Source organism: Hemitrygon akajei, chromosome 4 (assembly GCF_048418815.1).
Source record: "Hemitrygon akajei chromosome 4, sHemAka1.3, whole genome shotgun sequence".
Classification (NCBI taxonomy): Eukaryota; Metazoa; Chordata; class Chondrichthyes; order Myliobatiformes; family Dasyatidae; genus Hemitrygon; species Hemitrygon akajei.
This window is the reverse complement of record NC_133127.1, coordinates 131,889,485-131,905,297: the sequence shown is the minus strand read 5'-3', so window position 1 is coordinate 131,905,297 and position 15,813 is coordinate 131,889,485. Positions and strand designations below refer to the sequence as shown.

The window sequence follows — 15,813 nt, the reverse complement described above, 5'->3', positions numbered from 1 at the left end:
GGTGGTCAAACATACTTTGAGGATTTGGTTACAGTTTAGAAAACATTTCGGTTTATTAAGATTTTCTCTTTCCAGTCCTATTTTTTCTAATTTTTTAAAAACCATCTACGACCGATCTGATTTTTAGAGATTGGGATAGATTAGGCATTAAACGATTTCAGGATCTGTTTGTTGGAGGGAACCTCTCTTCTTTTGAGCAGCTCTCAGTGAAATATAACCTATCAAATACCCACTTTTCTCGATATCTACAGATTAGAGATTTTTTAAGATCTAAACTACATATATTTCCTACTAGCCTGGATAAGAACATAACAGATGTAATTTTTAATTTGAAACCTTTTGAAAATGGCTCAATATCTTATATTTATGGTCTGTTGTCGGAATTGGGAATGGCTCCTTCAGATAAAATTACAAAAGATTGGGAAAAGGATTTAAAGACTTCATTATCTGATGAGACCTGGATAGTTATTTTCAAAATGGTTAATTCTTCATCACTATGTGCTCGTCATTCCCTCCCACAATTTAAGGTAGTACATAGGGCTCATATGTCTAAAGACAAGCTCTCTCGCTATATTGCAGATATATCTCCTTATTGTGATAGATGTAATAATGGAGAGGCTTCATTAATTCATATGTTTTGGTCATGTTCAAGCCTTGAAAAATATTGGAAAGATGTATTCCAAACTTTTTCTGTACTATTTAAAGTTTGTTTTAAGCCCAATCCTTTAACTGCCTTATTTGGTATTGTTGAGGAAAGAGTTATAATTTTGGAGCCTTCTCATTCACAGGTACTGGCTTTTATTTCTCTTATGGCTAGGAGGATGATCTTGCTTAAATGGAAGGAGGTTGCCCCCCCCCCACACACATTCTCAATGGTTATGTGATGTTATGTCATGTTTAAATCTACAGCAGATTCATTGTTCGATTTCTGATTCTAACCAAGATTTTAAAACGTTATGGGGACCCTTTCTGAACTACTTTAAAAATCTTTGAATTACTATTAAAATATAGATCTGGGCTATTATTATAAGACACTACATGGTAAAGTACTCTTTTCTTTTTCTCTTGTTTTTTTTCAATCAACTTTGTCTTGGTAGGGAGTGTAGATTTTAAAAATAATATAATTAACCAACTAGTGTATTTCATCACTCAATTTATTTTATTTGATTGATTATAAATATGGGATACCATGATTGTATGCATTTTGTGCTATCTTATTTTGATTTATAATAAGTATCCTTATGAACTCTGTATTTGTGTATATGAAATTTAATAAAAATATTGGAAAAAGAAAAGAAAGGAACACTGTTCACTCTGAGCTGTGCAGGTGTGTGGCCAATCAGTAGTTGAAATGCTCCCATGCAAAGAACCTTTGTTGTCACTCTGCTGGAATTGTCTTTGATAGGGTCATAGAAAATACAGTCCATCAGCCCTCTTGATTTCTTTCTTGTGTTCTCTTACGTTTCTTATACTCCAAAATCACCTTATTTGTTCCTACCTGCCTATATCTGCTATGCAACTCCTTTTTTTCCTAACCAGGACCTCAATATCTCTTGAAAATCAAGATTCCTACACTTGCTATCTTTACCCTTTATTCTGATAGGCACATACGAGCTTTGTACTCTCAAAATTTCACTTTTGAAGGCCTCCCACTTACCAAGTACACTTTCGCCAGATAATAGCCCATCCCAATCCCCACTTATCAAGATCCTTTCTGATTCCATCAAATTGGCCTTTCTCCAATTTAGAATCTCAACCCATGGATCAGACCTATCTTTTTGCATACTTACTTTGAAACTAATGGCATTGTGGTCACTGGATGCAAAGTGTTCCCCTACACAAACTTCTGTCACTTGCCCTGTCTCAGTCCCTAATAGCAGATCAAGTATCACACACTCTCTCATTGGGACTTTCATGTATTAAGAAAACTTTCCTGAACACAAACTCTATCCCATCTAGTCCTTTTACAGAATGGAAATCCCAGTCAATATGTGGAAAGTTAAAATCTCCAGCTATAATAACCCTGTGTTTCTTGCTGCAATCTCTCTATAAAATTGATCCTCTAAATCAGTCAGATTGTTGGATGGTCTGTAATGTATCTCCATTAACATATAATATTAATATAATTTAACAATTTTGCTAATTTGATATCTATGTTAATATAATTGTGAAATACCCTGTAATTAACTGTGTTACTGAATGTAATCCATACATTTTCTAAATAATAAACATACCTTGACCTTTCAACTGTGGGTAAATTATTGGAAGGTATTTTAAGGCATCTTCTATATACAGTATAAGTATTTCTTTAGTATTTTTACAGTACAAGTACCAGTTTACCACATCATCATCTCAACCATTGATATAAATGAAAAACAACAACAGATCTGGCACCGATCCCTGTGGAACACCACTAGTCACAGGTCTCCAGTCGGAGACACCACCATCTACTGCACCTTTGTCTTTTCCCATGAAGCCAATGTTGAATCCAATTGACAACTTCATCCTGAATGCCAAACAACTTAACCTTCTGGACCGGCCTCCCATGTGTGACTTTGTCAGACGCCTTGCTAAAGTCCATGTGGACAATATCAATCGCCTTCCTTCATCAACCTTTCTGGTAACCTCTACAAAAAACCCCCATAAAATTCATTAGACACGACCAATCATGTACCATGTTTGCTGCCCCTGTTTAGGTCTGGATCTGAAAATTTGCAGATGACACCAAGACCGAGGGGCATAATGGACAGTGAGGAAGGCTATTGAAGCTTGCAGTGGGATTTAGACCAGCTGGAGAAGTGGGCTGAAAAATGGCAGATGGAATTTAATGCAGACAAGTGTGAGATGTTACACTTTGGGTGGACAACCAGGGTGGGTCTTACACAGTGATCGTTATGGCACTGAGGAGTGTGATAGAACAGGGGCATATGAGAATACAGACCCATCATCCCTTGAAAGTGGTGTCACAGGTAGACAGGGCCATAAAGAAAGCTTTCAGCACATTGGTCTTCATAGATCAGAGCTTTGAGTACAGGGGTTGGAATGTTATGCTGAAGCTGCACAAGACATTGGTGAGGCAGATTTGGAGCATCATGTGTAGTTCTGATTATCTACCTACAGGAATTGTACTAATAAACATTAAAGAGTACAGAGAAAATTTACAAGGATGTTCCTGGGACTTGATCTGAGTTATAGGAATAGGCAAGGACTTTATTCCCTGGAGGACAGGAAAGTGAGCAGAGATCTTGTGCAGGTATACAAAATTGAGGGGTATAGATAGGGTGAATATAAACAGGCTTTCCCCTCAAAATTACGCGAGATTAGAACTAGAGGTCATTAGTTTACGGCGTAAATTGAAATATTTAAGGGGAATCTGAGTGAAATTCCTCACTGGGAAGATGGTGCAAGTGTGTAAACAGCTGCCAGCAGAATGGTAAATGCAGGTTCATCTGTAATTTTCAAGAGAAGTTTGGATAGGTATATGGGCAAGTGGGCTATGGTCTAGGTGCAGGGAGGTGGATCTATGCAGAATACCAGCTTGGTATGGATATGAAGATTGTAGTGCCATCTGAGTGAGGGTGGTGAAAACTTGTTAATGACTGTTGATCTCCGTGACGGAACAGAAAGCAACAGAAAAATCTGTTCTAATCTCTGCTGCCCTCCGACTCTTCGACCACGTACTCACCCACCTATCACCGTCTAGCTAGTCCGTCTTCCCCTCCTCCACCTTTCATTCTTCCAGCCCTGGAGAAGGGTCTCGGCAAGAAACGTCGACTATTTTTTTCATTTTCACACATGCTGATTGACCTGCTGAGCTCCTCCAGCATTTTGCGTGTGTGTGTTGTGCTGGAATTTTTGTGTAAAAAGTTGGTCGCAGGAAATCTGAAATAAAAGTACACTGTATACTGGTCAGGCAACGTCTGCCGTGAACAAAAAAATGAATCACCTTGAGAATTAGTTTTGATGCAAACTGATGCTGGTTATTGTTCTCAGGGCCCGCCCGGATCTCTACCTCTTAAATTTATCTTTGATACATAGTTTTCCAAGCCCTGAAAAGCCTTCGACCTAAAACAATTGCTTTTGTCTTGGGCAAATTGAATTATGCAGCCCGATCTTAATACTGCGAACGCGTATGAAAATGTCACTGTGGTGACAGACTGGCTGGTGCTCCGCGTGGAGTTCCCTAGGCGTGCACTGTCACGGTGCAACACGGTATCACTTTCCCTTTGTTGGCTGGGATCGGTCCCTCCTCCTGGCGGGGCAGTTGGCGAGAGCCGGGGAGATCCGGAAGTGCGGCTCATGGAAATAAAGTCCGAGCCGGTACACGTGAAAGTTAAAGGCCGAGGTGCTGCTGAGTGCGGGCAGCGACAAGGAGCCGCATCGGATCCGGACCATGCCCAGAGCAGGGAAGCAGGAACCCTGGCTGTCCTGACGCTCCGCGCTGAACAGGGACACGACAATGAGCTCGGTTCTTTAGCTGAAGACAGCTCCCTATTTTTCCCCGTGAAGCGAGGTGATGGCCATCACACACGCTGCGGCGGAGTACGTCTTCTCGGACTTTCTCCTCAAGGAGCCGGCCGACTCCAGACTGAAACCGGTGAGGCTGGAGCTGGCCGTGGACAAGCTGGTGACCCTGGTCTCGGCTGGCCTGCCTCTGCTGCTGATCTCCCTGGCCTTCGCGCAAGAGATCTCCGTAGGTAAGGCTTCCACCGCGCCCAGAGCTGGTCACGGCGATGCCCGGGGGCTTCTGCCGCCGCGCAGCCATTCGTGTTGTCTTTTGTTTTGTGGATGGAATCGGAGGAAGGCGAACGACAGACTGGAGGACGGGGGTATCTCCCTCTTCGCCCGGAATCGATCCAGACCTCCGGGCGGACTAAAAGCGTAAGCCCGGCCCCTATGGGCGCCTGCCTTGCAGGCCTGAATGTTTTTAAGGGAGATTATTACCAGCAGAAAACAAATCGGTGCGAATTAGTTCCCCCCAACTAATGCTTAAATGAACTCGAGAGTTGTCGAGTTTAGTTTGACTCTGCTGTAGCTAAGCGAGGGCGATCGCCGGCATTGGGCGCTTGGAATGGGGGTCAGAGGGCGCCTCTCCATCATCAATGCCGTTAGAATTCAGCCAAGTCCGGGGCAGGAACACTGGTCAATGTGCGCACTTAGCCGCTGCCTTACTGTATTACCCAAACACCCATGCCTGGCTTGCACATGTGGGCTCGCTGTTCTGTCAAATACACCGTCATTAACACAAGGGATTCTGCAGATGCTGGAAATCCAGAGCAACGCAAACAGTCGACAGGTCTCGGCCTGAAACGTCGACTGTTTATCCCTTTCCATAGATTTCACCTGACCTGCTGCGTTCCTGTAAAAATTTGTGTTATAATCGTCGTTTGCGTCGGAGGGCGATGCAGGCGATCTGCATTTTGTAGATGCCATATCGATTTTAAACACACTTGTGACACTACCGTCAGTGACGATTAAACATCTACATGTGCCAGACGGGCATGGCCGTTTGGATAATGCAGCCAGGCGGCCGCTAACTACGTAATCTCATTGACGTAGTTTTCCTAGAAGATATTGAGTTTGAGATACTGAAATATTGTACTTGCCAGTTATTTCATTACTCTCACCTCTGACAGTTGAGGGTTCACTATCAGTTTTGTGTATCTGAGGTAAATTAACTAGAATAATTGAGCATGAGCTTTTGAACGGCTTTTATATCTCCCGAAACGGAAATTTGGGATTTTGTAGCTACCATAGAAATGTATTATTTTATTAGTAAGACCCAAGATCCAAATTCCACAGGTGTTATGGTAGAATTTGATCTCCGGTCTCCAGATGGTTCGTCCATCCCCCGGATTACTATTTTAATTGCTGTGCCATCTCTGAGGCTGGATTTATTTCGGGCACCCCTCGCGTTTAGTGGTAAATTACCAATTTAATGGCCAGTGCTTGCTTCATTTGTGGTGTTGACATGTGCGCTGGTGAGAAATTGAACTTTCACTGGCTGCTGGGGCTTAGCTAGGAGATGATCTGCCAGTTGCAAATTATGTGAAGCAGATGGTCCTCAATAGAGAGAGTGCTCTCAAACCTAACCATCCTTTCTAAACAGCGTGTTTCAGCACCTTAAATAGAATTTAGAAAGGCCAATTGGTTGCAGTAATCTCCCATCTCTGACAGATTTTCTGACACATCACGGTGAATGTAGCAAAATTAGATCAAGTTGAGTACACCAGCCACTCTGTAGTTGGGTTGTAATCATCAGTACTTTGTGAATAAATTGAACATTAATTATACAGCATATGAATGGATCCTTGGGTCATGATGTGCTGAACTAATTAAATAATGACACCTACCTAAACTAATCCTTCTGCCTGCACGTGCTCCATATCCCTCCATTCTCTGCATTCTCATGTGCTTGTTTGAGAGCTTTTCAAATGCCTCTATTGTATCTGCCTCCATCACCACCTTCCCAGCAGCAGTGAATTACAGGTACTCACCGTCCTGTTAAAAAAATACTGCCCCTTTGAATTTGCCTGCTCAACTTAAATTTATGCCCTTCATTGTTAGACATTTTGGCCCAGAGAAAAATATACCAGTTGTCAATCAATGCCTCTCATAAATTTATAAACTTTTCTCAGGTCTCCTCTCAGCTTCCTCTGCTCCAGATAAAATGACCCTAGTTTACTCAATGCAAACAAAATGCTGGAGGAACTCAGCAAGTCAGGCGGCATATATGAAGGGGAATGAACAGTTGATGTTTCAGTTTGTTCATCTGCCCTCTAATGATAGATAGATAGATAGATAGATACTTTATTTATCCCCATGGGGAAATTCAGTTTTTTTCCAATGTCCCATACACTTGTTGTAGCAAAACTAATTACATACAATACTTAACTCAGTAAAAAATATGATATGCATCTAAATCACTATCTCAAAAAGCATTTATAATAGCTTTTAAAAAGTTCTTAAGTCCTGGCGGTAGAATTGTAAAGCCTAATGGCATTGGGGAGTATTGACCTCTTCATCCTGTCTGAGGAGCATTGCATCGATAGTAACCTGTCGCTGAAACTGCTTCTCTGTCTCTGGATGGTGCTATGTAGAGGATGTTCAGAGTTATCCATAATTGACCGTAGCCTACTCAGCGCCCTTCGCTCAGCTACCGAAGTTAAACTCTCGAGTACTTTGCCCACGACAGAGCCCGCCTTCCTTACCAGCTTATTAAGACGTGAGGCATCCCTCTTCTTAATGCTTCCTCCCCAACACGCCACCACAAAGAAGAGGGCGCTCTCCACAACTGACCTATAGAACATGTTCAGCATCTCACTACAGACATTGAATGACGCCAACCTTCTTAGGAAGTACAGTCGACTCTGTGCCTTCCTGCACAAGGCATCTGTGTTGGCAGTCCAGTCTAGCTTCTCGTCTAACTGTACTCCCAGATACTTGTAGGTCTTAACCTGCTCCACACATTCTCCATTAATGATCACTGGCTCCATATGAGGCCTAGATCTCCTAAAGTCCACCACCATCTCCTTGGTCTTGGTGATATTGAGACGCAGGTAGTTTGAGTTGCACCATATCACAAAGTCCTGTATCAGTTTCCTATACTCCTCCTCCTGTCCATTCCTGACACACCCCACTATGGCCGTGTCATCAGCGAACTTCTGCACATGGCAGGACTCCGAGTTATATTGGAAGTCTGATGTGTACAGGGTGAACAGGACCGGAGAGAGTACGGTTCCCTGCGGCGCCCCTGTGCTGCTGACCACCGTGTCAGACCTACAGTCTCCCAACCGCACATACTGAGGTCTATCTGTCAAGTAGTCCACTATCCAATCCACCATGTGAGAGTCTACTCCCATCTCCGTTAGTTTGTGCCTTAAGATCTTGGGCTGGATGGTGTTAAAGGCACTAGAGAAGTCAAGGAATGTAATCCTCACAGCACAACTGGCCCCATCTAGGTGAGAGAGTGATTTGTGCAGCAAATACGTGATAGCATCCTCCACTCCCACCTTCTCCTTATACGCAAACTGAAGAGGATCCTGGGCGTGCCTGGTTTGTGGCCTCAGATTCTGTATTATCAGCCGCTCCATGGTCTTCATAACGTGCGACGTCAAGGCAACAGGTCTGAAGTCATTCAACTCCTTTGGTTGTGGTTTCTTCGGTACCGGGACAATACAGGATGTTTTCCACTGTCTGGGTACTCTTCTCTGCTCCAGGCTCATGTTGAAGATGCGCTGTAGTGGTTCTCCCAGCTCAGTCGCACAGGCCCTCAGTAATCGTGGGGAAACTCCATCCGGTCCAGCCGCCTTGCTGGTACAGATCTTCCTCAGTTGACCTTCCACCTGTGCAGCCGTAATAGCACCAGTCTTGCACCCTCACAAAGTCTTCATGTGTTTCCAATGTTGGGGCCGACCAAAATGGAATGCCGTATTCTAGATGTGGCCCAAGCTGGGAGTTTTATATGGCTACAACTATAGAGTGACATTCTATATCTCTACAGATGATATCCAAGAAAGTGAAGTATTTCTATGATAGCTTTCATGATCTTATGCCATTCCAAAGCACCTTTAAGACGAGCACAATACCGTGCCACAGTCTTAGGCACATACCCGAGGGTGCCCAAGATATTTTTTGCACAGTACTGTAGTCATTTTATGCATTGTGCTATACTGCTGCCACAAAGAAAAAAACATATTTCATGACACATGAGTGATGATAAACCTGATTCTTATATGGATCTTTATTGTGGACTGACAGTAACAAGGAGGCAGGGAGAGGGGAATCATGGTTGGAAACAGGGGAAGGGAGTGGGAAGCACCAGAGAGTTATTCTGAAATGATCGACAAGCCAATTGTTTGGAATCAAATGACCCTGCCTTGTGTCTCAGGGTTGGGTGTGTCTGCACCTGCACCACCCCCTACCCTGGCATTCCTCCTCTACCACCTTTCCACACCCTTCCCACAGTGCTCCACCCTTGCAATTTCAAACATTCCTTGTTCCCGCCAGATTTACAAATTTGTTGTCTACTCCACGTTGACAAATACAGTACTGCGCTAAAGCCTTAGGAACCCTAGATATATGTCTGTGTGGCTAAGACTTTTGCATAGTGCTGCAATTCTGATTTATTTCATTTAGTTTCCTGTTTTCCTTCAAGCTATGAGCTCATGCTGTTATTTGTTATATTATTCATGGGAGAGCTTCTTTCTCCTTTTGTCAGCTGCCACCTAATTAGCTTGACAGATTTCTTCCTGATTTGAATTTGAATATCTATTGATAACACTGATTTTGAAGCAGGGCGAGGCATAGGGTTGTGCTCATGGTGAATAGTCCGTTATATAGCCACTAAAGTGAGTCTACCCAAGAGACTAAAAGAGCATTAGGAAAATAATTTATCTGAAACCATTGTAACTTTTTTTCAATAAAAGTAAAAATGTGGTGAGCAGTTAACTAGAATATGCATTAATCATCACCTTGCGTTTCTCTGCACGGATTTCAGAGAACCATAGTGTTCTCCAGTATTGTTCATTCACCATACGGAGAAGTACCCACTGTAGCTACGTTTTCCACAGTTACAGCACTGCATTGGGGCTAGTTAGAATTAGCTACTCTACATAGGTCATCTAGTTCAGGTTTGCTTCTCTACATAGGTCATCTAGTTCAGGTTTGCTTGCCCCTGTACTGAGCGCTGAAGTACAGAGCATGCTGGAGTTTGCTGCTGTTCCTCTCCGCATCTGGTGGCACATTGGGCAGCAGACTTGCCATTTCTTTAGCATTTGTCTGTTTATTTTAATGAGACTCGACGCTCAGCACGGATTGGAAGTGTGCAAGCAGCTGGTTGGATTTGAACCACACCACTGGCCAGCTATGCTGGAGTTTTGTAGTAGGTGTATTTGGCTTTCAACTCTGACCTTCACCTTGCACATGAGTCTGTGGACCTGAGCTGCAGCACCTAACTATAATTTGTATCCAGCCCCTCAAATCTAAACTTGCTTGGCACATCTAGCATTCCCTGAATTAAGTCACAGACCTTAACTGAAAATGGGAAACATTTTTAAAATTTTGATTTGATGAATGATTAATAAAGGTTTTAATGTTCTTCAAACATTGCTTTTTAAATTTTAGATATCTTCCAACTATCTCTGTCTATCTCTGGTTGTAGACTTTGCAAATAGAGGGATCACATGGTCCACAAGTGGGACCCTAGTTTGGTTTGCTTGAGATCTATTCACATCTTGGGTTCTTCGAGTCATAAGGCTACAAAATGTCAGGGGCTATGACTGTGTTCTGTTCAGTGTGATCTGGCCCTTCCTTAAGTAGCAAAATTAATCATCCTTCTCAGCAGAATATAGAAGGCATGTGTCAGGCAGTGCTAGTTACTATCATTCATGTACAGTGGATTCCAGTTATTTGGGGCAGCCGTTTATTTGCAACAATTCTTAAAGGACAAAAACTAATATAGAAAATCGTCTTTCGTCTATTTGATACACTATGTCACTTAACTGGGCAGGAGACTGTTGCAGAACAGTTTCTAGCTAGCGCCAGTCGTGTGCACTTGTGTGGCTGTTAGACAATACTGTGTACATAAATACGTCTGAGTGAGGGAAGAATTTTGGTAAATATCGAGGGTTAAATGTAGTTGCATCTGACTGTGATGCAGATTTCTTGCATGACTTGAAAGGAAAGCATTAGCAAAAACTTGTCATTTGTCATCTGAACCAAAGTTTCCTGCTTTTATTTCCTGTAATTGCAAGATAATTTGCATATCAATATCATTTTAGGAGTTTCAATTTCAAAATGATTGCTTTACTGTAATAATATACATACAAATTGTTTTTTGGAAATTTGTATTCTTTTTTACTTCTAAAGATTTCACTGCACTGATATTGCATAAGTGTTTCTGAAGCAAGTGTTTGGCCGATAACGTGTGCATGAAGTTGTTGGAAGTAGGGGAGGTACTTAATGAATACTTTGCTTCAGTTTTCACTACGGAAAAGGATCTTGGTGATTGTAGGGATGACTGAGATGCTTGAGCATATAGATATTAAGGAAGAGGATGTGCTGGAACTTTTGAAAATCGTTAGGTTAGATAAGTCAGCGGGACTGGATGAGATGTACCCGAGGCTACTTGCGATGATCTTTGCATCATCAATAGGGATGGGAGAAGTACCAGAGGATTGGGGGATTGCAAATGTTGCTCCCTTGTTCAAGAAAGGGAGTAGAGATAACCCAGGAAATTATAGACCAGTGAGTCTGACTTCAGTGGTGGGCAAGTTGTTGGAGATGATCCTGAGAGGCAGGATTTATGAACATTTGGAGAGGCATAATCTGATTAGGGATGGCTTTGACAAGGGCAGGTTGTACTTTAGGGGCCTGACTGAATTCTTTGAGGTTGTGATAAAACACATTGATGAAGGTAGAGCAGTGAATGTAGTGTATATGGATTTAAGCAAGGCATTTGTTAAGGTTCCCCATGCAATGCTCATTCAGAAAATAAGGAGGCATGGGAGCCAAGGAGACCTTGCTTTGTGAATCCGGAACTGGCTTTCCCACAGAAGGCAATGGGTGGCTGTAGATGGTTTGTATTCTGCATGGAGGTCGGTGACCAGTGGAGTTCCACAGGGATTTGTTCTGGGAATGGACCCATCTTCTTTGTGATTTTTATAAATGACCTGGATGAAGAAGTAGAAGGGTGGGTTAGTAAGTTTGGGGGTGTTGTGAACAGTCTGGAGGGTTGTTAGAGGTTACAGCGAGACGTCAGTAGGATGCAGAACTGGGCTGAGAAGTGGCAGATGGAGTTCAACCCAGGTAAATGTGAAGTGGTTCATTTTATTAGGTCCAATTTGAAGACAGAATATAATATTAACAGTAAGACTCTTGGCAGTGTGATCTTGGGGTCCATGTCCATAGGACTCTCAAAGCTGCTGTGTAGGTTGACAGTGTTGTTAAGAAGGCATATGGTGTGATAGCATTCATCAGCCGTGGGATTGAGTTCAAGAGCTGTGAGGTAATGTTACAGCTATATAAGACTTTGGCCAGACCCCCTTGGGAGAACTGTGTTCAGTTATGGTCACCTCACTACAGGAAGGATGTGGACACGAAGTACACTGCAGATGCTGTGGTTAAATCAACACGTATAAACAAGCTGGAGGAACTCAGCAGGTCGGGCAGCATCTGTTGAAATGAGCAGTCAACGTTTCGGGCCGAGACCCTTCATCAGCACTGAAAAAGGAGGGGACAGGGGCCCTATAAAGAAGGTGGGGGGGGGAAGGGGAAGGTGCCAGGTGAAAAACCAATCAGGGGATAGATCAAGGGGTGGGGGAGGGGAAGCATGGAGGGGATAGGCAAGAAAGGTGAAGAAGGAATGTAAGGGGAAAGCACTATAGCCACCCACTTCAACTCTACTTCACATTCCCATTGGAATATACATGGCGCTCTACTGCCATGATGAGGCCAAACTCAGGTTGGAGGAGCAACACTTCATATACTATCTGGGTAGTCTCCAGCCCCTTGGTATGAACATCAAATTCTCCAACTTCCGGTAATTCCCTCCCTCTCCCTTCCCCCATCCCACTTTCACTCTGCCTCCTCTTTCAGCTGCCTATCACCTCTCTCATGATTCTGCCTTCTACTATCCATAGTGCTTTCCCCTTACATTCCTTCTTCACCTTTCCTGCCTATCTCCTCCCTGCTTCCCCTCCCCCACCCCTTGATCTTTCCTCTGATTGGTTTTTCACCTGGCACCTTCCCCCCTCCCCCCACCTTCTTTATAGGGCCCCTGCACCCTCCTTTATCAGTCCTGACGAAGGGTCTCGGCCCAAAACGTTGACTGCATGTTTCATCGGATGCTGCCCGACCTGCTGAGGAATGATGTGGATACTGTAGAGAGAGTACAGAGGAGATTTACAAGGATGTAGTCTGGATTGGAGAGCATACCTTATAGGTTGAGTGAACTCGGCCTTTTCTCCTTGGAGTGACGGAGGATGAGAGGTAATCTGATAGAGGTGTATAAAATAATGAGGGGCATCGATCGTGTGGATAGCCAGAGGCTTTTTCCCAGGGCTGAAATGGCTAACATGAGGGGTATAGTCTTAAGGTGCTTGGAAGTAGGTACAGAGGAGATGTCAGGGGTAAGTTCTTCATGCAGAGAATGGTAGGAGCATGGAATGCACTGCCAACGGCAGTGGTGGAAGTGGAAACAATAGGGCCTTTTAAGAGCCTCTTAGATAGGTACATGGAGCTTAGAAAATTAGAGAGCTAGGTGCTAGGGAAATTCCAGGCAGTTTCCAGAGTAGGTTACAACATTGTAGGCCATAGATTTCTATATTCTATGCCTGTAATAACTTGCCTTGTTTCCAGACAAGATGCACAAATGACAGTTAAAATATCTTTGTAGGGTCCTGAAGAAGGGTCTTGGCCCAAAACATCAACTGTTTATTCATTTCCATAGATGCTGCCTGACCTGCTGAGTTCCTCCAGCATTTGGTGTGTATTGCTACGGATTTCCAGCATTTGCAGAATTTCTTGTGTTCATAGTGATGTTTTGCTGCCTGAACTACACATCATAGGTGACATTGTTTTAAAATGCTGCACCCTGTATTCGTATTTGTTTTTCTAAGAGCTTTAACATATTAAAACTATTCCACAGTAAACTATACAACACTGACTCTAACTTGTGGTCTGTCAAAATTATTTCCGGTTGGTTTCATATGATTTGGAAATAATTCCTCATTTCTTGCATTGTCTGTAAATAATAATGTGATAATAATAATAATAATAATAATAAATAACGTACGGTGGCGTGAACTGTTTAATGCAGGCAGATGTGCTACTCCAATATGATGAAAAGAGGGCCAACTAAATTCTGCATATCGACTATTTAGGGAATACTTCAGATTGAGAGGTCGCAGAATGGCATGAAGGATAGCCAGAGACAGTAATAATAAATCTGAAAGTGCCATTGGACAAGTACTGTGGCATCTGGAGAGAGGAAAGCAGACTATAGTTTAGGTCAACGACTTTTGGATGGCTGAGGTTCTAACGAAAAGTCATTGACTTGAAAATGTTGAGAACTTTACAGCATTTTAACAGTTTTCAATGTGTTAAGTATTTTGCTTTCAAACAAGTCATATCCCAATGGTGGAGATCAGCCAAAGAAAATGGAGGTATGATTTTGACTCTATTTACCCTCAGATTTGGGAGCAAGGAGTTAGCTTTGGGCTTTTCTTTGGTAAATTAACAGTTCAAGCATAACATGGTGGATTGGTGGATTGTGTGGTAGTCAATCACCCCTGAGTACCAGGTCCTGGAGATGTAGCACCATCACAAACTTGGGTAGAATCCGGCTGCGGGGCCTGAAAGTTCTGAGATTTCCATCTCAGCACTTTCAATAGGAGGCAATAAAGTCATTCTTCTACCTTATTTTAACCATTTTGTAGTATTTGAATGGCTTTCTAATTTGTATTATGTGAAGTGCAAACACCATTGTTAAGAGCAATTTAAAGTTTATTTTTACCATACTCTGTTTTAAATATATCAGAGACATATAAAATCTATTGCAAAATTCTTCCAGCTTTGGCACGATGTAAGCCTGTGCCCTCAGCTTTGCCTTCTGTCAAGACCTGTTCAGGGGGGTGGACCCCATGGTCTTAAATCTTAGTGTTTGGCTCCCAGCTCTCTCTACAACCACGGTAAGTGTGGCTACAGGTGGACAGCAGATCTGGACATCATACTCGATACATCTATGAAAACCAAGGGATGGCCAATATTTCAGATTGTGATTCTACAAAGGTCCTGTAATGTGTGGCACCCCTTTGTCTCATGGTTGCTGATTGACCTGTTTGAGCTCCTGCAGCAAGTTTTTTTTGTTCCATTTTCCAGAATCTGTAGAACTGAACATCTCGCTGGCAGTCATCACCAGTACACCTCAAGGGTGCACGCCTAACACCCAACTCTACCCCCTACACTTATGACTGTATGGCCAGGCACAGCTCAGGGTCCATCCATGAAGTTGCTAAAGACACCACTGTTGGCAGAATCTCATATGGTGATGAGGAGATGCACAGGAGTAAGATGGATCAGTTGGTTGAGTGATTTTGCAACAACCTTGTATTCGGTGTCGGTGAGATCAGGGAATTGATTGTGGGCTTCAGGAAGGGTGATGTTTCGGCAACTCATTAGTGTTCATTAAGGGATCAGCAGTGGAAAGAGTGAGCAGCTTCAAGTTCCTGGACATCAACCTTTCAAATGATCTGTCCTGTGCCCAACATATTGATGCAGTAATGTACTTCATTAGTAGTTGAGGAGATTTGGTATGTCACCAAAATCTAGCCAACTTCTGCCGATGTACTGTGAAGGCTGGTAGCGTCAGTGTTTGGTGTAGAGGCCTTAGTGCACAGGATTGAAGAAGCTGCAGAGGGTTGTAGATTCTGCCAGCTCCATCATGGGCACAATGCCCCCACATCAAAGACGTCTTCAGAAGGCGGTGTCTCAAGAAGGTGACATCCATCATTCAGGACCTCCACCATCTGGGACATGCCATCTTCTCATTGCTGTCATCAGGGAGGAGGTACAGGAGCCTGAAGATGTACACTCAGTTTCTACCCCTCTGTCATCAAATTTCTGAATAGTCCATGAACGCTACCCTGCTATTTATTTTTTGCACTTTTTCTTATTGTAACTTATTTTGTCTTGTGGTACACTGCTGCTGCAAAACAAATCTCACGACATGTCTGTAATAATAAACTGGATTCTGATCCTCTCCTGTATCTCCATGCTCAGTCAAATTCAGTCAGGCTCAATGTTCATGTTCTT

At 43.1% G+C, this 15,813-nt stretch overlaps 1 protein-coding gene across 1 annotated transcript in view; it reads left to right on the top strand.

The window, feature by feature from the left end:
• Window positions 1–4,185: 4,185 nt before the first annotated feature.
• The window catches only part of panx1a (pannexin 1a), a 43,597-nt gene continuing 31,969 nt past the window's right edge, over window positions 4,186–15,813 (top strand). The window contains exon 1 of the mRNA XM_073043328.1: window positions 4,186–4,697. Coding sequence (XP_072899429.1) covers window positions 4,517–4,697 — 181 coding nt within the window. The 5' untranslated portion in view covers window positions 4,186–4,516. The remainder of the gene's footprint in view (window positions 4,698–15,813) is intronic.